A 26,679-nucleotide genomic window follows, 5' to 3' on the forward strand; every position below is an offset into this window, starting at 1 on the left:
TTTTATATACACAAGTGTGCATTTTAGTAAACTACATTTCATAATTATGAACAGGAGTAAACAATATTCAGCCCATTGAACCTGTTCCATCATTCCTTTAGATGTGGCTGGCGTATACTTCGGCTCTATTTACCACCTTTGTTCCATATCCCTCGACATCTTTGCCTATAGCTCTATCGATCTTGGACTTGAAATTTTCATTTAGCGTAGATTTTGCTGAAGGGGAAACGTGTTGCTATGTACAAAAGTGTGTCTTTTCACTTATGGCTCAAATTTTAAGGTTGTGCCCTTTAGTTCTGGATTTTATATTATATCCTTCTTTATCAACACCCCTTGGATCTCCCTCCACTTTCTAAAAGCAGGTGAATATGTGCTTAATTTATCAGCCACTCATGGTTTATCCTTTTTAAGTTCTGATATTCTGGTGAATGTGCACTGGTTTGCCATATCTTTCCTGTGGTTGTGATGGTCTCATTTCTAAACTTGGGGGAGAGACGGGCGTTGTTTATATTTGAACAATCTCAATGTTTCCCCTCTTTCTTCCCTTCTCACCCCAGCAAGTGTTGTTTCTGTCTTGATTCTTTATTTTCTGTGCTGCTTGCATGCATTTTGGCACACGTTATTGTTTGCACCCTACAAAAATGTTCTTGCTGTGATTTTCCATTTTTACATTCTGTAGACAGCCCGTTATCCCTATGTCCCTGCTACCGACTGGCATTTTTACTGTGATACACTGTGCATAAAGTCCAGGGACTCTTCATGATGTAAATTGTTTTGCTAAAAGCAATGAATTATAGCACAGCTTATAATGCGTACATTTAGGATGCTGATTTAACCCAATTTGAAAATAACTTAGAAATGTTGTTTATTTGGTAGGGAGTTCCAGAATATTGGCTTTAGGAATGGCAGAGCATAGTGAGGTTTTTTTTTGGGTGGGGGGGGGGTGGCATGGAGGGATTCCTTGCTTGTATTTGGCAATAGCATTTCCTATTCCTCTAGTCTAGCGACAATTGAATACTTGAAGTCAGCAGCAGTTAACTACATTGACCATTTAAGTGAATCATTCGGGTATCACATTTTTGCTGACAGATTTGCATGGGAGTAATGTACATTCTGTATTTTAATCAACTTGCGGTAGTGTTATTGAGAAACAAGTTTGGCATTTGGAAATCACATATAAATGTTGAGTAGGCTGTGCCACAGCTTGTCATCTTGAGTGATGTGCAGCTTTGCCCGTTTCCTTTCCTAACCCCTCTTCACATCTCACTGAATCAGTGAGAATTTTTTTAAAAATAATTATTTTCTTTCAAATTTTCAAATTAGCCAGGTTGTGTTTCCTAGGAATCGGGGTGTTGTCAGTATTTGCTGCTACCTCCCAGAGTGAATATATTTTTCTTTGTTTCACTTAGCACTACTGTCCTTTTTATAGGCTTAACTGAAAGCTAGGGTCTTGGGCGTATTATGTTAGCTCAGGTGGACTTATTATAAACAAGGAAGAACTGACAGACAAGAGATTGAGGTATAAAATGAAAATTTAACATTCAACCATGTTGCATTGCAGTTTGTTCATTGTGTGCATGACAGTACTGACTTGCACAAAATGCAATCTGCACTGGGGAAAAAAATGCCTCCACTCTTGCAAATTATTTTACTTTGTTACTGTAGTAACGAAGACTCCAGGCGGCCTACAGCAGGTGGAGTGACAGCTATTTATTCCACAAGAAAGAAAATCTATTTACAAGGAATTATTTGCAAGCAAAGTAACAGCAAACCATACAAAACTGCAACCTGCTAGCCCAGGCCACAGCTGCAGGTTTTAAAGCCTGCCCTCAGTTCGAGTTCACACATGTTTCCATCCTATTGGTTGGGGAGTCGCATGGATCCAAAATTTACCAAAACCTTGGCCGAGAAAGGTCACGTGAATCCCGAGGTCACCGCGTCAGTTGCTCTAATGCCAATTATAAGCAAACTCTTGGAATCCATAGGTTAATCGAGTGATCAAGTTGGGATTTTTAGGGACAAATTGTACTTTGAAAGTTGAAGCTTTAAAAGAATCATCCATTTAGATAGGTAAAAGTATCATGTTGATGTTGTGCATACTGATTTTTGAAAGGCTTTTGATTAGGAGCCTCATGCGATTTTGTTCAAGGAAGTGCAGAGGGACCTGGGGGTCCTTGTGCATGAGATGCAAAAACCCAGTCTGCAGGTGCAACAGGTGATCAAGAAGGCAAATGGGATGTTGGCCTATATCGTAGAATCCCTACATTGCAGAAGGAGGCCATTCAGCCCATCAAGTCTGCACTGATCACAATCCCACCCCGGCCCTATTCCTGAAACCCAAGCATTTACCCCAGCTAATCCCCCTGATCGCAAGGATAGAATATAAAAGCAGAGATGTCTTACTGCATCTGTACAGGGCATTGGTGAGGCCGCAGCTGGAATACTGTGTGCAGTATTGGTCCCCTTATTTGCGGAAGGATATATTGGCCTTGGAGGGAGTGCAGAGAAGGTTCACCAGGTTGATACCAGAGATGAGGGGTGTTGATTATGAGGAGAGACTGAGCAGATTGGGTTTGTATTCGTTGGAATTTAGAAGGCTGAGGGGGGATCTTATAGAGACCTATAAGATAATGAAGGGGCTGGATAGGGTAGAGGTGGAGAGATTCTTTCCACTTAGAAAGGAAGCTAGAACTAGAGGGCACAGCCTCAAAATAAAGGGGGGGTCAGTTCAGGACAGAGTTGAGGAGGAACTTCTTCTCTCAGAGGGTGGTGAATCTCTGGAATTCTCTGCCCACTGAAGTGGTGGAGGCTACCTCGTTGACTATGTTTAAATCAGCGGATAGATGGATTCCTGATCGGTAAGGGAATTAGGGGTTATAGGGATCAGGCGGGTTAGTGGAACTGATCCACTTCAGATCAGCCATGATCTTATTGAATGGCGGGGCAGGCTCGAGGGGCTAGATGGCCTACTCCTGCTCCTATTTCTTATGTTCTTAAGTGTAATGTATTGCTCGGATTGGGGAAAGGTTGGAAATGGCGTTTCTTGGAGGTGTACATATGGCTCTGAATTTACTGATGATGCAAAGACAGGAGCTTAAATATCAAGGCGGCTGTAAAGGCCTCCAGGAAGCCAAAGATTAGCAGCACAGGCAAACAGGTGACAAATGCAATTTGATTTGGTAGCTTAAGTAATGCATTTTGGGTGGAAAAATAAACTGTAGTTTATATTGATCAGTGTGGACAAATCGAGACTTCCTGACGGCATGAGTGCAAGTAGATGTAACTGCTAAAATAAGGCCAATAGTGTAGCGTATTGGTTAGCTACTATTGGGATATAGTGCCAAGTATTATGTTACATTAGAAAATAACTTGGAAATTGCTAGATGAGAAAGGCACACTGCATCCAGTTAAACTTTTACCAACTTGGCACATGCAAAGCTTTATAAAGATAGAGAGAACTGTAGTTGAGGTGAACTAAAACATGGTGGCATTATTACCACTGAAGCAGAGAAGGAGAGGATTTTAAATTTATGAAAGGCTTTGTGATCTAGGAATTGGTGGCATTGGATCAATTTAATATCCTTCTTGTAAGGCTGGGATAAATTAGAACAATTGAAGTAAAGATGGTGCATAAATATTTGAAGCAGATGAATTTAAAAGTTTCAAGGACAGTCTAATTCAGTGGAATTAGTTTTGCATTGCTCTGTCAAAGAGCTCCGACAGACAGGGAGCGAATCATCCTCTTTCTGTTCTACACTATAAATGACTGTGGCTCAATTTCTGCCGAAAGTTTTGAATAGTATGCAAAATTCACTTGCTCTTGAGTAATCAGTGCATAACATCATGCTTCAGCATGACACCATTGTTTGTAACATTTGTCTTTGGCTCTCAATAGACCTTTGTATGTTGCATTTGAAGCTTATCTGATAACTTCCTCTTTGTATTTGAATCATAGAATAATAGGGTAGAAAAGGCCATCCAATAAATGGTGTATCTGCAAGATCTTTTGTAGAACTATCCAACAAGTGCTACTTCCCCATAGCCATACAAGTTTTCTTAGTGTTTACCCAATTCCTTTTGAAAATTACTTCCGAATCTGCTGCCACCCACTACTCCAGACAATCCACTGTCGCATATTTGATGGCCAATGTCTGGGACTCAATCCTGTAAATTCAACAGCATTTCAAAAATGGTTTTTGAGATTACAAGCCTAAGTACCCTGAGACATTAAGTGAAAAACCGATTCAATTCACAAAGAGGACAAATGACGAGAAATTTATTTGAGTGGATTGTTAAGTATTAAAGCCCACGAAAGGCGGAACAAATCCATCCCGGCCAATTACCGTCCCAACAGTCTACTCTCACTCATCAACAAAATGATGGAAGGGTTTGACGACAGCACCATCAAATGGCACTTGACCATCTCCAACAAGAGAGAATTTAAATTTAACCAATGACACTTGATGGCATTATGATGGCTAAATATACCCCGTCATCTGCTGAGAGTAACTTGACCCCTTGGCTCCCCAAAGTCTGTCCTCTATCTACAAGGCACAAGCCAGGAGTGTGATGGCATATTCTCTATATGCCTGGATGAATGTAATTCCAACAACAATCAAAAGGCTTGACACCATCTAGGACAAGGTAGCCACTTGATTGACATCCCATCCACTACCTTAAATATTGACTCCCTTCACCACAGTGTGTACCACATATGAGATGCACTGCAGCTACTCACCGTGGCGCCTTCAACTGCACTTTCCAAACCTGTGATGTTTACTACCTAGAAAGTCAAGGGCAGCAGATGCATTTGAGTGTCACCACCTGTAAGTTTCCCTCCAAGCCATATGCTCCTGACTTCAACTGTATCCGCTGTTCCTTCACTGTCACTGGATCAAAATCCTGGAACTACACCACATAGACTGCAGCAGTTGAAGAACCACCTCCTTAAAGGCAGTTATGGGTGGGTCATGAACGCTGGCCCAGCCAGTGGCACCCACACCTGTTTTCTTTTGAGGAAAAAAAGGAGTATCTTTAATATTTGAAGAGTGATGTGGGAATTAATGCAGAATAAATAGGAGAAATTGGAACATGAAAGATTAAGGGATTATATACTGACAATGACAGTAAATGATAAAGGTAAAATAATTATTCCAAAATTGAAACATGCTGTGACAACTTCTTGCAAGCTGTCCCCAACATACTCTCTAATTCTATCTTCTACCCTCGTTGTCCATCAGAATTTTGAATGGACCTGACTTGTATTAAATTGATCTTTCTCTACACCCTCTCCTTTCCTTTTCCCCTCTGTATTCTATGAATGGTATGCTTAGTGTGCAAGAAACAATGCTTTTCACTGTATACCAATTCATGTGGCAAATCAAAATATCATGGAAACTGTTAATCGCAAGAGTTGTCAAACATAGTGCTTTGCTGAAAATGTGATCTTTACTAATATAAGAGGTTTACTGTGTCATCTGTTGCAAAAGTAGTTCCAGACTGCTAGTTTGAGACAAGAATACATAGGAATGAAAGAGAAGGGTTACTTCTATATTAAGATTGAATGCCTCACTTCTTTACACGTGAATTTTGAACTTTTCAAAACTGTGTTATTGTGGGATCTCTTTGCAAACATTAAGCTAACTTTTAACTAGTACACTTCATTGCATTCTCGTGGCTTAAAATAATCTTGGTTTCCCTTAGCAGACCGGAATTGATTTTGAAAACCATGTTCTAAACTTCTGTAAAATGTGTCAGCAATGTCACTTAAATTCCTTTTATGTGTTAGGAAAGAAGAGAAACAATAGTTGGCTTCTTGTATGAAATTGTACATTGATTTTGATTATTTGGTAGGGTCCAACAAAAATGATTGCCATATCTTCCTGTCCAAACAAAGGAAAAAAGGCACTAATAACTGCCAACATAAATAATTGTTGTTTTTGCCTTAGTAATTGCAAATCATCAAATTAAGCAGAAGTTTTCCATGAAGGCTTCTCAAATTAAAGATGCAGAGTAATATTGAAAGTTATTTGCTTGATTGAATTCTGAATGTAATTTTCTTTAATCCAGCTTTTAGCTTGGACGCTGAGCAACCAGACTATGATATGGACTCGGATGATGAAGCATTTGTGAATAAACTAAGAAAGAAGATGGACATCACTCCTCTGCAATTTGAAGAGATGATTGATCGTCTAGAAAAAGGCAGTGGCCAGCAGGTATGAAAACTATTTACTTGCTATGGCTACATTTAATGTGTCTTTACATTAGCATTATATCAAATTTTATTTTATATCAAATCTGATATTCCTTTTTTAGGAGCAAGATTTTGCTCCTAAAAAATTTTGCTCAGCGGGACATGGGATCTCAGCAATTAGTGTTTGCTGTGTAACTTGCTCTAGTAAAATGGGTATATGAACATGGGTGTGTTTTAGAATAAAATACTGAAACAAAGCCGCACGGACTTGAAGCGGACTTTTATCACAGAGACGTGGTTGCAGGGGGTTCAGGACTGGCAGTTAAACATCCAGGGATTCACAACCTATCGAAAAGACAGAGGGGTGGGTAGAGGGGGCGGGGTTGCCTTGTTAATTAGAAATGAAATTAAATCAATAGCACTAAACGACATAGGGTCAGACGATGTGGAGTCTGTGTGGGTAGAGTTGAGGAACCACAAAGGCAAAAAAACCATAATGGGAGTTATGTACAGGCCTCCTGACAGTGGTCAGGACCAGGGGCACAAAATGCACCACGAAATAGAAAGGGCATGTCAGAAAGGCAAGGTCACAGTGATCATGGGGGATTTCAATATGCAGGTGGACTGGGTAAATAATGTTGCCAGTGGACCCAAAGAAAGGGAATTCATTGAATGTTTACAGGATGGCTTTTTGGAACAGCTTGTGATGGAGCCCACGAGGGAACAGGCTATTCTGGACTTAGTATTATGTAATGAGCCAGACGTGATAAAAGATCTTAAAGTAAGGGAACACTTAGGAAGCAGTGATCATAATATGGTAGAATTCAGTCTGCAATTTGAAAGAAGGAAGGCAGAATCAGATGTGAAGGTTCTACAGTTAAATAAAGGTAATTACAGGCGCATGAGGGAGGAACTGACAAAAATCGACTGGAAGCAGAGCCTAATGGGAAAGACAGTAGAACAGCAATGGCAGGAGTTTCTGGGAGTAATTGAGGACACAGTGCAGAGGTTCATCCCAAACAAAAGAAAGGTTATCAGAGGGGGGATTAGGCAGCCATGGCTGACAAAGGAAGTCAGGGAATGCATCAAGGCAAAAGAGAGAGCCTATAATGTGGCAAAGAGTAGTGGGAAGTCAGAAGATTGGGAAGGCTATAAAAACAAACAGAGGATAACAAAGAGAGAAATAAGGAAGGAGAGGATCAAATATGAAGGTAGGCTAGCCAGTAACATTAGGAATGATAGTAAAAGTTTCTTTAAATACATTAAAAACAAACGGGAGGCAAAAGTAGACATTGGGCCGCTCCAAAATGACGCTGGTAATCTAGTGATGGGAGACAAGGAAATAGCTGAGGAACTTAATAAGTACTTTGCGTCAGTCTTCACAGTAGAAGACATGAGTAATATCCCAACAATTCAGGAAAGTCAGGGGGCAGAGTTGAATATGGTTGCCATCACAAAGGAGAAAGTGCTAGAGAAACTAAAAGGTCTGAAAATTGATAAATCTCCGGGCCCAGATGGGCTACATCCTAGAGTTCTAAAGGAGATAGCTGAAGAAATAGTGGAGGCGTTAGTTATGATCTTTCAAAAGTCACTGGAGTCAGGGAAAGTCCCAGAGGATTGGAAAATCGCTGTTGTAACCCCACTGTTCAAGAAGGGAACAAGAAAAAAGATGGAAAATTATAGGCCAATTAGCCTAACCTCAGTTGTTGGCAAAATTCTAGAATCCATCGTTAAGGATGAGATTTCTAAATTCTTGGAAGTGCAGGGTCGGATTAAGACAAGTCAGCATGGATTTAGTAAGGGGAGGTCGTGCCTGACAAACCTGTTAGAGTTCTTTGAAGAGATAACAAATAGGTTAGACCAAGGAGAGCCAATGGATGTTATCTATCTTGACTTCCAAAAGGCCTTTGACAAGGTGCCTCACGGGAGACTGCTGAGTAAAATAAGGGCCCATGGTATTCGAGGCAAGGTACTAACATGGATTGACGATTGGCTGTCAGACAGAAGGCAGAGAGTTGGGATAAAAGGTTCTTTCTCAGAATGGCAACCGGTGACAAGTGGTGTCCCGCAGGGTTCAGTGTTGGGGCCACAGCTGTTCTCTTTATATATTAACGATCTAGATGACGGGACTGGGAGCATTCTGGCCAAGTTTGCCGATGATACAAAGATAGGTGGAGGGGCAGGTAGTATTGAGGAGGTGGGGAGGCTGCAGAAAGATTTAGACAGTTTAGGAGAGTGGTCCAAGAAGTGGCTGATGAAATTCAACGTGGGCAAGTGCGAGGTCGTACACTTTGGAAAAAAGAATAGAGGCATGGACTATTTTCTAAACGGTGACAAAATTCATAATGCTAAAGTGCAAAGGGACTTGGGAGTCCTAGTCCAGGATTCTCTAAAGGTAAACTTGCAGGTTGAGTCCGTAATTAAGAAAGCAAATGTAATGTTGTCATTTATCTCAAGAGGCTTGGAATACAAAAGCAGGGATGTACTTCTGAGGCTTTATAAAGCACTGGTTAGGCCCCATTTGGAGTACTGTGAGCAATTTTGGGCCCCACACCTCAGGAAGGACATACTGGCACTGGAGCGGGTCCAGCGGAGATTCACACGGATGATCCCAGGAATGGTAGGCCTGACATACGATGAACGTCTGAGGATCGTGGGATTATATTCATTGGAGTTTAGGAGGTTGAGGGGAGATCTGATAGAAACTTACAAGATAATGAACGGCTTAGATAGGATGGACGTAGGGAAGTTGTTTCCATTAACAGGGGAGACTAGGACGCGGGGGCACAGCCTTAGAATAAAAGGGAGTCACTTTAGAACAGAGATGAGGAGAAATTTCTTCAGCCAGAGAGTGGTGGGTCTGTGGAATTCATTGCCACAGAGGGCTGTGGAGGCCGAGACGTTGAGCGTCTTCAAGACAGAAATTGATAAATTCTTGATTTCTCGAGGAATTAAGGGCTATGGGGAGAGAGCGGGTAAATGGAGTTGAAATCAACCATGATTGAATGGTGGAGTGGACTCGATGGGCCGAATGGCCTTACTTCCGCTCCTATGTCTTATGGTCTTTATCTCTCGACAAATGTTGCCAGATCTGCTGAGATTTTCCAGCATTTTCTGTTTTGGTTTTAGAATAAAGTTACATAAAGTATATTGTTTAAATTTAGTCAGTATTTTAACAGGAATTTTGATTTGTTTTTGTTAGCTGGTAACTCTCCAGGAGGCAAAGTTGCTGTTGAAGGAGGATGATGACCTCATCTGGGAAGTGTATGAGTATTGGATTCGGAAAAGGAAAAACTGTAGAGGTTGTTCACTTATCCCAACTGTAAAACAGGAAAAACGGGATGGTTCCAGCACTAATGATCCTTATGTTGCCTTCAGGAGAAGAACGGAAAAGATGCAGACCAGAAAGGTTTGTTTGATACCATGCATGATGGCCGGTTAGAAAAACATGCCATCTATTGGGCACCTAGTAATCACTCTAGAAAACTCTGTACTTTTTCAATATCCATTTATCTCTAATCTGAAATGCTGCTGTAGAAAAGAGCATGTGAAACAATGTAAACTCAGTTGTATTGCACATTTGCAAAATTCCCTCTAAGAATTTCTTAGATTTCAAAATTCTGGGTGCATAAATTAATATTAGCTGATTGCCATTTTATTTTTAAAACCATTGATTTATGTATTATTTTACAAAAAGTGTCAATTTATTGTACTGCCATTATATTTGTAATTTGGAGCTTTAAACATCAATTGTTTGAATAATATATTGATTTAAAAGATCTCTCAAATCATAGAAAAGATCAACACTCGGTATAGGGAATTGCAAAATCGTTAAATGCACAGGAGCAGGTCATTCAGTCTGTTACGTCTGCACTGGCTGTCTGAGCAATTTACTTGGTGCCTTTCTCCTTCCTTCTCCCCATTACCCTGCACATTCTGTTCAGATGACCATCTGGTTCCCTTTTGAATACTTTGGTTGAACCTGCTCCCAACACACTAGGCGTTCCAGACCTTAACCACTCGCTACTTTTTTAAACTGTTTTTTTGCTTCCTTTGCCTGTTGCTTTCTATCTGTGCTCCCTTATTCGTGATCCTTTCACGAGTGGAGTTTTTTTCCCCCTTACTCTGTCCAGACCCCTCATGATTTTGAATACCTCTATCAAACCTCTGAGGAAAGCAATCCTAACTCCTCCAATTTAGTTGTATCTTTTATTAATTTTCTTTTAAACTAATAAATTCCTCTATTTCTAACAATACAAACGAGATGAATTCCAAAACTTCATTTGCCAGAGGTTATATCAAAATATTGCTATAAATTGCTTCATAATTTTTAGGAATTGCAGTGTCCCAACAGTTTAAAGCATGCTGTTTTGCTGAGGGATATTTTAAAATAGTCTGTGATCCCACTGGTTACGTTTTAAGGTTTTCTAAAACAGAGGCACGTCTGTAATATGCATTTAAAGTTGGATAGAAGAGTAGGCTCAAGAACCATATGGTCTGCTGCTCTTATTTCTTGTGTTTAAAACGTTAGCTGTTAAGTATAATCAACATTTGAGTCGAGCTGTCCATTTACACATACATTTGTAGAGAGTGATGCAAAACTTGGAAGAATAACAGCAAGACCCATATGTTTTGGGGGCTCTCTCGCGTTTTCCTTATTTTTAAAGCCTTAGAATGTGCAAGGATGTGGTGACTATTGAACTCTGGAGCCAAAGGAATAATTGATCCGGCTGGCACGGTAGCAGGGCGGCACGGTAGCACAGTGGTTAGCACTGCTGCTTCACAGCTCCAGGGACCTGGGTTCGATTCCCGGCTTGGGTCACTGTCTGTGTGGAGTTTGCACATTCTCCTCGTGTCTGCGTGGGTTTCCTCCGGGAGCTCCGGTTTCCTCCCACAATCCAAAGATGTGCGGGTTAGGTTGATTGGCTATGCTAAAATTGCCCCTTAGTGTCCTGGGATGCATAGATTAGAGGGATTAGTGGGTAAAATATGTAGGGATATGGGGGTAGGGCCTGGGTGGGATTGTGGTCAGTGCAGACTCAATGGGCCGAATGGCCTCTTTCTGTACTGTAGGGTTTCTATGATTCTATGATCTGGAAAGTTATTTATTTGTATTGAAGTAGCAATTAGTCAACTTTGATGGCTTTAAAGCCTAGGGAGCTGCAGCTGGCTTTTCCTTTTAAATTTTCATGAGCATTCTGATATCTTCACACATTCTACACTGTCTTACTGTTAGTTATCACTTGGCATGAAAAGACTCCCTGTAATAAAGAGGGAAGAATGCTTGTGGAGCTGAGGTCTGGTAATAGGATGCAGTTGAGGATTGTATTTTGAATTGGCTGTAAACTTCCTGATGTTCTGGGTCTTTTTGAAAGAGTTCTTCTGGGACTGTAATTTTGGATATCATAGAATCATTATGATGCAGAAGGAGGCCTTCGGCACATTGAATCTGCACTGACTCTGACAGAGTATCTTATCCAGGCCCCCTCCCCCGCCCTATCCCTGTAACATCACACCTTTCCCATGGCTAATCCATCTAGCCTAAGGGGCAGTTTATCATGGCCAATCTACCTAACTTGCACATCTTTGGACTGTGGGAAGAAACCAACGCAGACACGGGGACAACCTGCACACGGTCACCCAAGGCCAAACTGAATCCATGTCTCTAGCACTATGCCATCATGCTGCCCTGATATATTGTAAATGGGGAGGGAGCCTTTAAAATGTGTCCTCGTGGCCCACCTTCCTATTTTGAGAATTGTTACAGTATTGCAACTTGAACGTTTTTTTTCTTTAGCTGCATGATATCTTTACTCAAAACTTTGGTAAGATGTAACTGCTTCATACAGACAAATTAGTCAAAGTTTGCAAAACCACTACCAATGACTGTAGAAGTGGATTGTTATTACATTAGTCAATATTTATGTTTCTCCTCAGAAATGCCTCCTGATACATTGGGATTTTGTTTCTATTTGGCAAGTTGACACACACGACCAGAGCTGGATAGATTCTTGACTGACATGGGAGTCAAATGGTACAGGGGGTAGACAGGAAAGCAAAGGTCACAATCTGATGAGCCATGATCTTATCAAATGGCAGAACAGGATTGAGGAGCCAAATGGCCGCCACCTTCTCATTCATATGTTCATATAATTAATGCTGTTTGTTCTAAAGTCTAATGAAGCAATGAACTAAATAGCTTTTCATTTCCTACAGAATCGTAAAAACGATGAAGCTTCATATGAAAAGATGCTGAAGTTGCGAAGGGATCTAAGTCGAGCTGTAACCATCTTAGAGATGATAAAACGCAGAGAGAAAAGCAAAAGAGAGCTGCTGCATTTAACTTTGGAGATTGTAGAGAAAAGGTAAATATAAATTTTTCTATAATGTATTCATTTGTACGTTAATTTCTTAAATAGATTAATGTGAAGATTTTTCAAAGTGGTCTTGAAGCTTGCATCTTGTTAAAATGATGGTGATTGATTAGTCTATCTTAAATTTATATAAGCAATATTTTGTGAAATAGTTTTAATCCATAAGGTGCGCAAGGTATTGTATAGAGGGAGAATTCTATACAATTTTTGTGTTGGTAACATGCTGAACATGTTGGAATGTTTCTGTTGTATCACTCGCCTTCAGTTGCATTCCTATTTTTGCTATTAAAAGTTTTCTAACTAATTTCTTGTATTGCTCATAGACAAAATTTAATTTTGGTTTGATTTCCTGTAAGACTTTATGCTAGCTATCTATGTCTTTCTCTTTCTGTATCTCTCTCCCTTTTTCTCCTCCCCTCCATCTTCCTCTGCCTCTTTCTTATGCCTCTAACTCTTTCCCCTACTTCAGTGTAAAATTGTACTTTCATATCCTAAATAAAAAGTGTGGATCTCTGGGAATAAGTAGATTTTCTGGCTTTAGAGCAGCATAATGGGAATTGTAACCACGTGGGCAGTTGCCATCTTCTAATTGTCATGACCATAGACCAATAACAAATTGCTTATCAGAGATGTAAATCAGACTAGCTCTTAATTTCAACTGTTGATGGTGGGTTTTGCTGATTGAATTACTTTGTTCTATCTGACTGGAGCTCCATTGCAATTATCTGTTCATATACAATTTAAACAATCTGAATAGATCCATAAGCTCAGCAAGTGACCAGGGTAACCTATTAAGAATAATATGTGGAGCAATCTAAGAGTTAATTACTGGGTAAATAGTAAAAGGAGTACAGCTCCACTTTCCACCTTGCTGTTTTTTATATCTTTTTCCATGTCTTCTCTCCCAGATAAGACGAGTAAGTTTACTTGCCTCTTGCTGACAAAATTGCCTTTTGTGAATTCAGTTTATTATAAGATTGATGTTATGCTTTACAATACGCTTTGTGTCCTAGACCACAATAACCACTTGACTGCAATGATCTGTAGGAGTAATTTGACTGAAAATATGTCCTTTGCAATCCTAGGCACAGTCTGGGTGACTTCAGTGGCGAGATTCTATCTGAAGTCATGGCGCAGCGGCAACATGTGAAACCTACCTACACTGTGCCCATCATTCCAATATCTAATAGCAATCAGTTTAAACATCAAGAATTTATGGAGTTTAAAGAATTTAAAGTTAATAAGGTGAGATTTGATCACTTAACAAAATGGATATAATGTTCAATAGTACAGGTCAGGGTAACATTTCAAAAAACAAAGCAAGTAATGTGCTAAAGATAATCTCCATTGGGTTCTGATGTCATCTGTTAGTGTAGATTAGTTCTGACCGTGGTCAGAATTTTATGTTGTGGCACTGCAAACTAATAGATTTAAGAACAAAGCAGTTTGCAATTCAATCAGTTTTCAGGATGTTTAAGTGGAAATTCAAGGTTTCTTTAAAGCATATTTGAATTACTGTAGATTATAAGGGCAGAATGGCCTACTGCAGCTCCTATTCCTTGCATTTGCAAATTATTTGATTTCTTTGCAAAGTTATATATGCGTGTAGTAATAATCAACTCTCAGTGGCAATTGCAATTTAGTATATCAGTGTTTCCTCTCTGCTAATTGTGTTGTAGCAAGAGAATGTGGAGATTATACGACCCAAGAGAAAGTACGAGAAGAAAAAACACAAAGTCTTACAACCAAGTGCTGCTGCACCTCAGCAAACAAGCCCTGCTGCACTGCCAGTCTTTAATGCAAAGGACATAAACCAGTATGACTTTCCCAGCTCTGATGAAGAGCCCTTCTCACAGGTCTGTATCATGCTTAGTTATTGAAATTAATCAGAGTACCGAGTTCAGTAACAAGCTAAACTTCTCAATGCAACTCATGCAGATGTAACTCCATACCTGTTTTAAGGGGGATGAGGGGGAGGGGAGGGGGGAAAGGTGGATGAGAAAGTGGAAAGAAGGAAAGTAAAACAGTTACAGTTTGGGGCAAAGGGCAGTGCAGAAATTCAGGTTGAAGTTGAATGCTGGGAGAGTGTAGAACAGTGTTCATCTGGGGATGTGACAGGTAGAGTTAGAGGTTGAGAAGAAAGGCAAAACTAAGTTAGTGATGGTCAGGATGGGAAAAATATGGGCATGTTGAAGATAGAATATGCAACATAGTAAGGCATCGCGGAGTAGACAGCCTGGGGATGTGGGGCAGTGAAAAGTGATGTCAGAATTCAGCTGAAGCTTAGAAGAAACTGGCTGATATGGTAAACCCATAATACTAAAATTGGGCATAGTGGCAATTGTGATGGAGGTGGTGGGGGGGAGGTTGGGTAGGACAAAAGAGAAGGGACTAAGGAAAGAGGAAGGGTAACAGGTAAAAAAATGTGAAGGAGGGCAGATAATAGGACTATACATGAGGGTTCTTCAACATGATAAAACATTGAGCTTTAAATGAAGATGGGGGAGGTCAATAAGAATGATGGTCAGTGGCAACCCACAGAACTCGATTAGCAGATGGGAACAGGGAGATGTATTCACAGGCATGCCAGGCCTACAAATGAAGCTGCAGTCAACATTATGATTTCGTAGCCCTGGTTTTATCAGCCCAAAGCGCATCTGTGGGGTACAATAGGAAGCGGTCTCACAACACCAGGCTGAAGTCCAGCAGGTTTATTTGGTAGCAAAATCCACTAGCTTTCGGAGCGCTGCTCCTTCGTCAGGTAAGTAGGAGTTCTGTTCACAAACAGGGCATATAAAGACACATACTCAATTTACAAAATAATGGTTGGAATGCGAATCTTTATAGGTAATCAAGTCTTAAAGGTACAAACAATGTGAGTGGAGAGAGCGTTAGGCACAGGTTAAAGAGATGTGTATTGTCTCCAGACAGGACAGTTAGTGAGATTTTGCAAGCCCAGGCAAGTCGTGGGGGTTACAGATAATGTGACATGAACCCAAGATCCCGGTTGAGGCCGTCCTTGTGTACGGAACTTGGCTATCAGTCTCTGCTCAGCGACTCTGCATTGTGTGTCGTGAAGGCCGCCTTGGAGAACGCTTACCCGAAGATCAGGGGACAAATGCCCGTGGTCACAACCCTGCCACAGCAACCTCTGCAAGACGTGCTGCATCATCGACACGGATGCCATCATCTCACGTGAGAACACCATCCACCAAGTACACGGTACATACTCTTGCAACTTGGCCAATGTTATCTACCTGATACGCTGCAGGAAAGGATGTCCCGAGGCATGATACATTGGCGAGACTATGCAGACGCTACAACAACGGATGAATGAATACCGCTCGACAATCATCAGGCAAGAGTGTTCTCTTCCTGTTGGGGAACACTTCAGCGGTCACGGGCATTTGGCCTCTGGTTCTTCGGGTAAGCGTTCTCCAAGGCAGCCTTCACGACAATGCAGAGTCGCTGAGCAGTGACTGATAGCCATGTTCCGCACACATGAGGACAGCCTCAACCGGGATCTTGTGTTCATGTCACATTATCTGTAACCCCCACGATTTGCCTGGGCTTGCAAAATCTCACTAACTGCCCTGGCTGGAGACAATACGCATCTCTTTAACCTGTGCTTAACCCTCTCTCCACTCACATTGTCTGTACCTTTAAGACTTGATTACCTGTAAAGATTCGCATTTCAACCATTATTTTGTAAATTGAGTTTGTGTCTTTATATGCCCTGTTTGTGAACAGAACTCCCACGTACCTGACGAAGGAGCAGTGCTCCGAAAGCTAGTGGATTTTGCTACCAAATAAACCTGTTGGACTTTAACCTGGTGTTGTGAGACTTCTTACTGTGTTTACCCCAGTCCAATGCCGGCACCTCCACATCACAATAGGGAGCGCCAGAATTTGTGTATTCAGTAGTTAAGAGCTGATCAGAGGCAGACTGAAAAGGGGCTTCAGTAAGCCATCACAAATTTACAGGGAAGTAGACGTTCATACTCTGCTGAGCCTTTGAAAATAAATTTCAACCTTGCATTCTATCTTTCCTTTGCTGAAGGTCCATTCTGCATCCTCGGAAGCAGAGGAAGAGAATGATCCGGATGGTCCTTTCGCTTTCCGAAGGAAAGCAGGATGTCAGTACTATTCTGTAAGTACCAAAACTTAGATGCTGTCAAGGATAGATCTTTGTTTAAAGATAATTCCATGTTGTCTTTGTTTTAATCATAATTGTTTTACATTTGTAGTTTATTTGCAATTAGTGTGTAGTTTAAATTTTCTTGAACTCTCTGGCATTTTCTGACCGGTTAAATCTTTAAATTGTTTCAGTGCCATAGTATATTATTTTTCATTTGTTTCAGAGAACAGATTAGTAGTACCAATCTAGGCTGGAAGTTTTTGTACAATCTTCGCCAAAAATTAATGTCCCTAACAAGTCTTGACACAAAATTAATTGACTGTACTTGGGCTCAACTAATATTAAATGATAATTCTGGTGCTAATTCTAACTTGCCACAATCAATTTTTATATACTTGGGTAATTGTAGTGTAGCTTTGTCCAGATGTGGGCATTGCGAAGTTCATCGGTATTGCATATTCTTTGTAACTGAACACAACCCAGAAGTGAAGTCCTGCCGATGCTTAGGAAACAAGTAATACAAAAGTTGTTAAATTTCCACCATTTGGTACTTTCTGTTCTTCGTGCTTTGCTTACTGTCTTAAGTGTAAATAACCTGATCAAAAGTGCTCTCTTATGTCTGTTGGTAACAGGTGAACCAGGCAAATTGGATGACACCGATCAGTTAGATATGTGATCCCATTACTCTTTCAAATGACAGCAAAACCTTTTAAGATTACTTTACTAAAGATTTGTTTGATCTTAAAAATATAATTCTTCAGCTCCTTGTAGTCCATTTCCTGGACTATCTAGCTTTATGTTTAATTTTCCAATAGATTCAGGGAAGGTTCATTTAGATTGAAAAATAGCAAATCTAACACTAGTCAAACAGGAAACCTCAGGCCAGTTAACTTAACATTTTCCTTATGGTTGATGTTAGGAGCTATTATTAAATACGTTTTCACAGGGCACTTGGATAAATTCATGGTAATCAGGCAACGCAACATGATTTTGTGAGGGGGGAGTCATGTTTAATTTATTAGAGTTCTTTGTAGAATTAACCTTTTGCTTTGTGAATAAAGGGTAACCTGTGGATGTTATTGTACTTTGATTTCCAGAAGGCATTTGATGAAGTGCCACATCAAAGATTATTGCAGAAAATAAAAACTCCGTGCAGGGTAACATATTGGCATGGATAGAAGATTTGCTAGCTAACAGGAAACAGGGATAAATTGGTCATTTTCTGACTGGCAGGATGTAATGATTGGTGTGCCACATGGATGAGTTCGAGGGCCTCAACTTATTTATCATTTGTATAAATGACTTGGGTGAAGGGACCAAAGGTATGGTTGCTAAATTTGCCAATATTAAAAAGTTAGGTAGGAAAATAAGTTACGAAGTGGACATGAGGGTACAAACACGTGTATGTTAAGTGAGGGGGCAAAGATCTGGCAAATGGAGTATGATGTTGAAAAATGTGAATGGTCCACTTTAGCAGGAGGAATAAAACACTTCAGGTTACAATCACCACACCTCAGATGGGGCAAGGTTGAGAAGGCAGGGCCTTCATGAATAACCTCAACTGGTATGGGAATTGAACCCGCGCTGTTGGCATTGCTCTGTATCACAAACCAGTCATCTAGCCAACTGAGCTTATACAGGACATTGGTGGGCTCACATCTGGAGTATAGTGCACAGTATTAGTCTCCTTTATTTAAGGAATGTGTTGAAAGTAGTTCAAAGAAGGTTTACTACAGTAATACCTGGAATGGGTGGGTTGTCTTATGAGGAAAGATGGGATAGGCTAGGCTTGTATCGGCTGGAGTTTAGTTGAGCATGAGGCGACTTGATTGAAACATATAAGACCCTGAGGGGTCTTGACAGGATGGATATGGAAAGGATGAGGTCACTGTTTAAAAATTAAGGGTTGCCCATTTGAGAGAGAGATTAGGAGAATTTCTTTCTCTCAAGGTAGTGAGTCTTTAGAACTCTTTCCTCAAAAGGCAGTGGAAGCAGTCTTTGAATTTTTATGTCGGAGCTAGATAGGTTCTTGATGAGCAAGGGGTATAAGGTTAGCAAAGGCAGGCAGGAATGTGCAGTTCAGGTTACAATAGATCAACCAAGATCTTATTGAATAGCAGAACAGGCTCATTCTTTTGTTTGTATATTCAGTCTTCAGTAGATTGGAACCTATACGGGAAAGCTTCAAGTTAGTGTGCCATATTTCTTTGGTTTGTGTGTGTTGGAAGTTGCTTTAAAATCTAATCTGAATCACCTTCAGATGAGTTTAAACAATGATATGGAAGAAAGTACTTGCAAAGCACTGTATAAATAAATGCAAGTCTTTAGATTGTCCCAAAGTGCTTCACAGCCAATAAGCCTCATGGTGTAAAAAAACAGAAAATGCTGGAAAATCTCAAGTCTGACAGCATCTCTGGAGAGAGAATAGAGCCACTGTTTTGAGGCTGGGTGACCCTTCGTCATCCAGACTTGAAACGTTGGCTCTATTCTTTCTCCACAGATGCTGCCAGACCTGCTGAGATTATGCAGCATTTTCTGTTTCTGTTTCAGTCTCCCAGCAATATTTTGCTTTTAGCCTAGTGGTGAAGTCAAGTCGTAAAGGCAGATGTGGCACCCAGTTAGTATACAGCAAAAAATATTGATAAATGACCAGTTTGTATGTTTACTGATACTGGTTGAGGAATAAATATTGGTCAGGACACCTGGATGCATTCCTCTTGTTCTTTACCATCGGATCTTTTCCATCCACATGAACAGACAGAGAGAGCTTCAGTTAATTTACAGTCTAAAGGACTATTAGGTTTAAAATGTTGTTACCCTAGATTTTGTTTGAGTTCCGCCATAATAAATTCAACCTGACTCTTGGGAGTGCCGCCACTGAACAATGCAGGCCGATGACCTCAAATGTGTTTTTCTGTTAAGCTTCTTCCTCATTTTTCATTCCGCCACCAACTTTTTTCAAGATACTGAATTGTCATTTCCACAGTTGAAGATTCCTGACAGGATAATAATTATGAGCCGCTCATTTTCTGTAGAAAGCTATATTCCATGTAAACTTATAAAAAGGAGAGAATCTATGTCCAAGTGTTGCATCTAGAACAGGTTTTGACCAATAACCCTGCATATGCCTGAAACGTAACTGTCGTCTTCAAATTTTTTATGCGCTCAACTAAATTGCAATTGAACAAATAGGGAGCATACCAGTCATTGAGCAGGATAAAAATAACCAATTATGAATTTCAAAATCAAATCAAGAATAGCAACAACCAACAAACCAAACTTGTCATATTGTGATTGTTTTAGTTGACCAATCTGGGTTCCCCATTGACCTCGAGACTCGATGTACATTTATATTTCTGTACTTTAAATGCTTGTAGCAGTATTTACCATGGAATACTTGCGTATTTGATAAAGCTGCAAGATACTTGCCAAAACCATTGTTGTTTGTCATCTGGTTCACTTATGTCCTGTAGGAAGGAAATCACCCACCCTTACCTGGTTTGGCCTACATGTGACTCCAGATCCTTGTGATTGACTTTTAAATGCCCTCAAATGGAGGGCAGTTAGGGATGGGCAATAAAATCTGGCCCAGCCAGTGGTTCCCCAAATCCTGAATGATTTTTTTTAAAAGGAAACCTATTCACAGAGCAAAACTATTGGAATAGAAAACACGGCACTTGAGCTACATAAATTGCTTGTGTAACATAAGTGGTTAAAGCATTCTCTCTAAATGCAGTACTGACTTGAATAATCAGTTGAAAGGAGGGAATTATAATAATTATTGGGAAGGGGAGTTTTGTTAAACTGCAAATATTTCCTTCACTGAGGTGAATTTCTGTTCGTTCTTTCAGCCTCGCTTGGACCAAACAGGGAACTGGCCATGGTGTAGTCCAGAAGAGGGAGGGTTGGGAGATATTCGCTACAGATACTGCCTCACCACACTGACTGTCCCCAGGAGGTGTATTGGTTTTGCACGAAGACGTGTTGGACGAGGCGGAAGGTCAGTAAATCTAGTTGATTATTTTAAAGTGCTGAGGAACTTGCACTTACAGAAATGTTTAACTATAAGCTGCTGCTTTCTAAAGGTTATATGCTGAAATGTGTAACTGTCAATTTTCAAAATGCTGTAGATAAATGATGAGTCACAAAATGATCTGATTTCCTGTAACCGTAAACCCATGTTCGTTTGTTTCTCAATGAAGTTTTTATTGCTACCACATTGAGATAACAAAACAGATGAATTAACTATTGGTGGGGAATAATGCAAGTGTGAGTGTCTGGGTTTTGTTGCATATGCAGCATCATGGTATGTAACTTGTAGGAAAGTGGATTGTCATGTGCAGCACTTAGTGATTTGATTTGACCATTTTGTCAGTAGTAGGGAACATTGTAATGTCAATAGTATTTTTTAATGGGGATATTAAGTCCTTGGTAATATTAGTCTTGCATAGAAACATAGAAAATAGTAGGCCGTTCAGCCCTTCGAGCTTGCTCCGCCACTCATTACGATCATGAATGATCATCCAACTCAAAAGCCTGATCTCGTCTTTCCCCCATATCCTTTGATCCCTTTCGCCCCAAGAGACATTCCTGTTCCTGTACTTCTGCTATGAAGACCAACATACCATTTGCCTTATTTAGCATTTGCTATACCTGCATGCTACCTTCAGCGAGTGGTGTCCAAGGACACCCAGGACTTATTGCATATACCCCTCCCTCAATTTATAGCCATTCAGATAATCTACCTTCCTGTTTTTGCTATCAAAGTGGATAACCTCACATTTATCCACCACATTATACTGCATCTGTCATGCATTCATCCACTCACTGAACTTGTCCAAATCATACTGAAGCATCTTTGCATCCTCCTCACTGCTCACCTTCCCACCCAGCTTTGTGCCATCTGCAAATTTGGCAATATTGCATTTGCTTCCTTTTTTAAATCATTAATATATATTGTGAATAGCTGGGGTCCTAGCACTGATCCCCGAGGTACCTCATTAGTCACTGCCTGCCCTTTGGAGAAAGAACTGTTTATTTCTACTCTGTTTCCTGTCTGCCGACCAGTTTTTTCTCCATCTACACGTAATACCTTGATCCCATGCGCTTTAATTTTAGATGTTAATCTCTTACATGAGACTTTGTCAAAAGCCTTCTGAAAGTCCAAATTAAACCACACCCACTGGCTCCCCCTCATCAACTCCTACTAGTTACACCCTTGAAGAATGCAAGTAGATTTGTCAAACATGATTTCCCATTCATAAATCCATGTTGACTCTGTCCAATTCTGCCACTGTTCCCAAGCGCTCCACTATAAAATCCTTGATTATGGACTCTAAATTTTCCCCACTACTGATGTCAGGCGGACTGGTCTATAATTCCCTGTTTTCTCTCTACTTTTTTAAAGTAGTGGGGTTACATGAGTTCTCCAATCTGTAGGAACCGTTCTAGAGTCTATGGAATCTTGGAAGATGACCATCAATGTATCCAATATTTCTAGGGCCACTTCCTTAAGTACTCTGGGATGTAGATTATCAAGCCCTGGGGATTTATTGGTCTTCAATCCAGTCCAATTTCCCCAACATCATTTCTCTATTAATAGTAGTTTCCTTCAGTCCCTCCTTCTCACTAAACCCTCAACACTTTTGGTACGTTACTTGTGTCCTCCTTTGTGAGGACAGAACCAAAGTATGAATGTAGTTGGTCAGCCGTTTCTTTGTTCTCCATTATATAATTTGTATAGCAATTTCACTTGAACAATTGTAGTAATAGAGAGAGGTTAAAGTGGAACTGAGCAGTGAGTCATTTTGAAATAAAAACAAAATGCTGGATAAACCAGCAGCTCTGGCAGCATCTGTGGAGAGAAACCGAGTTAATGTTTCAGATCTAAATGACACTTCTCCAGAACTGATGCTGCCAGACCTGCTGAGTTTATCCAGCATTTTCTGTTTTTATTTCAGATTTTCAGCATCTGAAGTATTTTGCTTTTAAATTTAGTAATTTTGCATTGATTCCTAAATTTCAAGGTAGTGATTTTACATCTGGTGTATTTTGTTGCTTTAATGACTTCCTTCATTTTAAGAAGCTGTCATTTTTTTTTTTGAAGTATTTGCTGACTTCTGGTAGAATCATTGTAATGAATCATTACTTTAACCTGGTGTTGTTAAACTTCTTACTATGAATCATATACTCAGAGTCACTGTTAATATCAGAGGTTCATGGATGCTTTCATTTCCTCTTCCTATAGGATTTTGTTGGACCGAGCGCACACAGAAAATGATGTTGTTCTTCATCAGTTGGATCCTGAGATACTCTCTTCCCCACCCCACTCTCCAATTAATGAATTTGCCAATACCTCACAAATAAATACCTCGGATCGCCCCTCTAGAGACCTCAGTCAGATTCTAGCAAACATTAAGGCATGTCGGTGGCGGCATTTCAGACCCCGATCACCAACCCTTCAGGACAATGATGGTGATGAACTCTTCTCCCGAAAGCTGTATCGGGGTGTAAATCGAATCGTAACAGCACAACCTGGGACCCAGCCATGTAGTACCTCTGTCTCCAGCAAAAGCAGTGGCACTGGTTCAACACAGAATAGTGGTATGTGCTGTGATTACTCAAACAGTAATTTATCCAATAAAAATGTGATTGCGTTGCAATTCAGGAACGTAATATTTTGTTTTGAGAAATCAATGACTGACTTAAATACAGCTGTCTGCAAAGTCTTTCTTATAGTATACTTCAGAAGATGCTAATAAAATTATATATAAATTGACTGCCACTGTGTGGAAGTTTGAACGTAACCTTTGTGACAGCACGTTGAAAAGGCCTGACATCGAAAAGGCCTATGTATGTGAAAATATGGGATAAACATGAAGCAGAAATTCTTCTTGTTATTTTACAGTGGGCTACTTGATCCCTTTGCAAAAATATAAATGGAAATTAAATCCTTAATTTTCTGAAAGGAGCTATTTTTCTCAACCTGTAGGAAATGGGAAAATCTGTAGCATTCTTTGGTCGGTTTAACGTTTGCAATGAAACAGTGGGCGGAAAAGGACTTTCTCCTAGTAAAATCCAGCTTTGTGGTTTCGGCACTTCTTGATGGTTGCGAGCTTAATTCATTGGAATACTGGTTAGAAATAGAAATCATAGAAACCCTACAGTACAGAAAGAGGCCATTCGGCCCATCGAGTCTGCACCGACCACATTCCCACCCAGGCCCTACCCCCATATCCCTACGTATTTTACCCGCTAATCCCTCTAATCTACACATCCCAGGACACTAAGGGGCAATTTTAGCATAGCGAATCAACCTAACCCGCACATCTTTGGACTGTGGGAGGAAACCGGAGCACCCGGAGGAAACCCACGCAGACACGAGGAGAATGTGCAAACTCCACACAGACAGTGACCCAAGCCGGGAATCGAACCCAGGTCCCTGGAGCTGTGAAGCAGCAGTGCCTAACCACTGTGCTACCGTGCCGCCCAATTTACACCTGACGTCATTTTTTTTAAAAACGGCACCTAATTAATCCCTGGCACAATATTAAGAAATTCTAGACCCTCTCTTTCTTAATTTAGCAACCTGTGCCTCGGAAATCTCTATTTAAATAAATATGGGATATGAACGTGGTGTGGATAGATTAATGATTATATTATTAATACGATTAGAGATTTAATTTTTCTGTTAGACTTCGTCTTCCGGCATCCAGGGCCAAGGTGAAGAATAAAAGAAAAGGCAACGCAACAATTAAATACATATGTGATGTACTGCATTGGTTTGAGGGGGTCTCCTAGTTCAGGTCCTATCGAGTTGGTTGGAACACGCTGGTCTCCTGAAACAAATACTTTCTGTACTGTAGGGTTTCTGATTTCTATGATTTGGTTGTTTTTTTCTCCCTGTGTACTGTTTATTGTTAAAATGTAAGCCCTTTTAAGAACAACTAGCTTGCTGATAAAGATAATTGTAAGGTGATTTATATCACTGAAGATAGTAATTTTTTCTCGTGAACGTAACCTTGCTGAACGAGCACAAGTTTAGTTTGAATAATCATTGAAAACTTTTCTGTAGTAAGGGGAGAAAGTGATTTTCACATATCAAAATAAGGCATAATTGAAACAAGATTCTGAAGAAGCTTGACCGAGCCAATGCTGAATGGATGTTTCGCCTTGTGTGGAATCCAAACTAGTGGGCATAGTTTAAAAATAAGGGGTCTCCTATGTAAGATCGTTAAAAAGTAAAGGGGTCTTCCATTTAAGATAGAAACTGGAAACAGGAGTAAGCCATTCAGCCCTTTGAGCCTGCTCCACCATTCATTTTTATCATGGCTGATCATCAAATTCAATATCCCCCCCCCCAATACCCTTGATTTCTTTAGCCCCAAGAGTTATATCTAATTTCTTCTTGAAATCAGACAACATTTTGGCCTCAAGATGGAGATGAGGGGCAATTTCTTTTGAGAGTTGTTAGTCTTCGGAATTCTCTTCACATGGAAGCAGTAGAGGCTGGATCATTGAATCTATTCAATACCGAGTTAGACAGATTTTTAACCTACAAGGAAGCCTGGAGTGGGGGCAGCAGGGATGTAAAGTTGAGGCCACAGTCAGGTCAGCCTTGATCTTGCTGAATGACAGCACAGGCTCAAGGAACTGAATAGTCTCGTCTTCCTAATGTTAAAAGCTGTGGCTAAATGCTCTTTCCTGTCTGTGCTTTTTTTAGTGTTCCTACATTTTTGGAAATGAGGAAAAGGAATATTACTGAAAAAGCTTTACAGTTTACAGTCCAAAGATGTGCTGGTTAGGTTGATTGGCCATGCTAAATTGCCCCTTAGTGTCCTGAGATGCGTAGGTTAGAGGAATTAGTAGGTAAAATATGTAGGGATATGGGGGTAGGGCGTGGGTGGGACTGTGGTCGGTGCAGACTCGATGGGCCGAATGGCCTCTTTCTGTACTGTAGGGTTTCTATGATTCTATGATTAATAAGTTGCACATCAATTAGGGGTTGTCGTCTTCACTTTCAATGATCAGAGTTTTACTTGGGGTAATAACCTGTTTTCTAAATTTGGCAGTCCATACCGCTTGTAGGTAGCCTATTTCCTGCAAACACGATTTGCCCTATGTACCTATGTATGCCAGTAATGAAGCCAAAACCGTCTCCAATATTAAAATTAAATTTAACTATCAACAAAAAATGAACAAAAGCATCAGACTAATAATCAAAACATGCTCTTCTGTGCAGACCATTCTTCACACATGTCCTCAGCAATCCTGCAAGGAGCACTTGCAGCAATGGCAGGATTAATAGAAGCTGTTTGAGTCATTCCCTTTTTTAAACTTCAAACAATAATTTTTTCACTGAGGGATAATTAATTGAAATGCTCAAAACTGAAGTCCTGCTTACAAAACGGAGTAATTTAGTGACAGATTATCATGAGATGTGGGACCATAGTGTCTTTATAATTGCCACCTCTAATAACAGGAAGTAATTAACAGCAAACATAGTTGTGTCAATTAAGCTTCTGCAGGTGAGGTACAGTAAATCAAACCCATCTGGCATGTCTAGAGGATTATGTTGCTTCGGTAATTCATTGTGTGGGTTTTATTATGGACATGAAATGATCAAATGGTTTCTGAATATGGTTCCTACTAATCAAATCACATCGTCCTCGACATGAGATTTATTTGAGACTTTAAAGTACCAGAAGATGGGAATGTTTCTTTGGGATGGTCAGTGACGCAGCAGCTGGGGACTCTTAACTTTTTCAGACGCCTCATGAATTCAACTTGGGTGGCTGCAATAGCATGGACATTTGCAGCTGTTATTTTAGAGTACTGGTAGTTGGCAAATGTTTCAGATTGTCATGAATGCTCCAACCATGGTTGAGCAATTAATAGATTGGTTAGTGATATGCTTCCATAACCCTAATTTTCCTTTCTTACAAAAAGATTCACATTTTGAATAGCCCATTACT

General features: G+C 40.3%; 1 protein-coding gene across 7 annotated transcripts in view; it reads left to right on the top strand.

Moving 5' to 3' along the window:
• The window catches only part of LOC144506915 (enhancer of polycomb homolog 1-like), a 223,362-nt gene that overhangs the window by 176,430 nt on the left and 20,253 nt on the right, over positions 1–26,679 (top strand). For all 7 annotated transcript variants that reach the window (XR_013499977.1, XR_013499976.1, XM_078233300.1 and 4 more), the window contains 8 exons: positions 6,070–6,215; positions 9,396–9,602; positions 12,410–12,558; positions 13,653–13,812; positions 14,247–14,423; positions 16,628–16,717; positions 20,557–20,705; positions 22,953–23,308. Coding sequence is in view for 5 of the 7 variants with exons in the window: in XM_078233300.1 (XP_078089426.1) it covers positions 6,070–6,215; positions 9,396–9,602; positions 12,410–12,558; positions 13,653–13,812; positions 14,247–14,423; positions 16,628–16,717; positions 20,557–20,705; positions 22,953–23,308 (1,434 nt within the window). In the remaining 2 variants the exon portion in view is untranslated. The remainder of the gene's footprint in view (positions 1–6,069; positions 6,216–9,395; positions 9,603–12,409; positions 12,559–13,652; positions 13,813–14,246; positions 14,424–16,627; positions 16,718–20,556; positions 20,706–22,952; positions 23,309–26,679) is intronic.

Source organism: Mustelus asterias, chromosome 2 (assembly GCF_964213995.1).
Source record: "Mustelus asterias chromosome 2, sMusAst1.hap1.1, whole genome shotgun sequence".
Classification (NCBI taxonomy): Eukaryota; Metazoa; Chordata; class Chondrichthyes; order Carcharhiniformes; family Triakidae; genus Mustelus; species Mustelus asterias.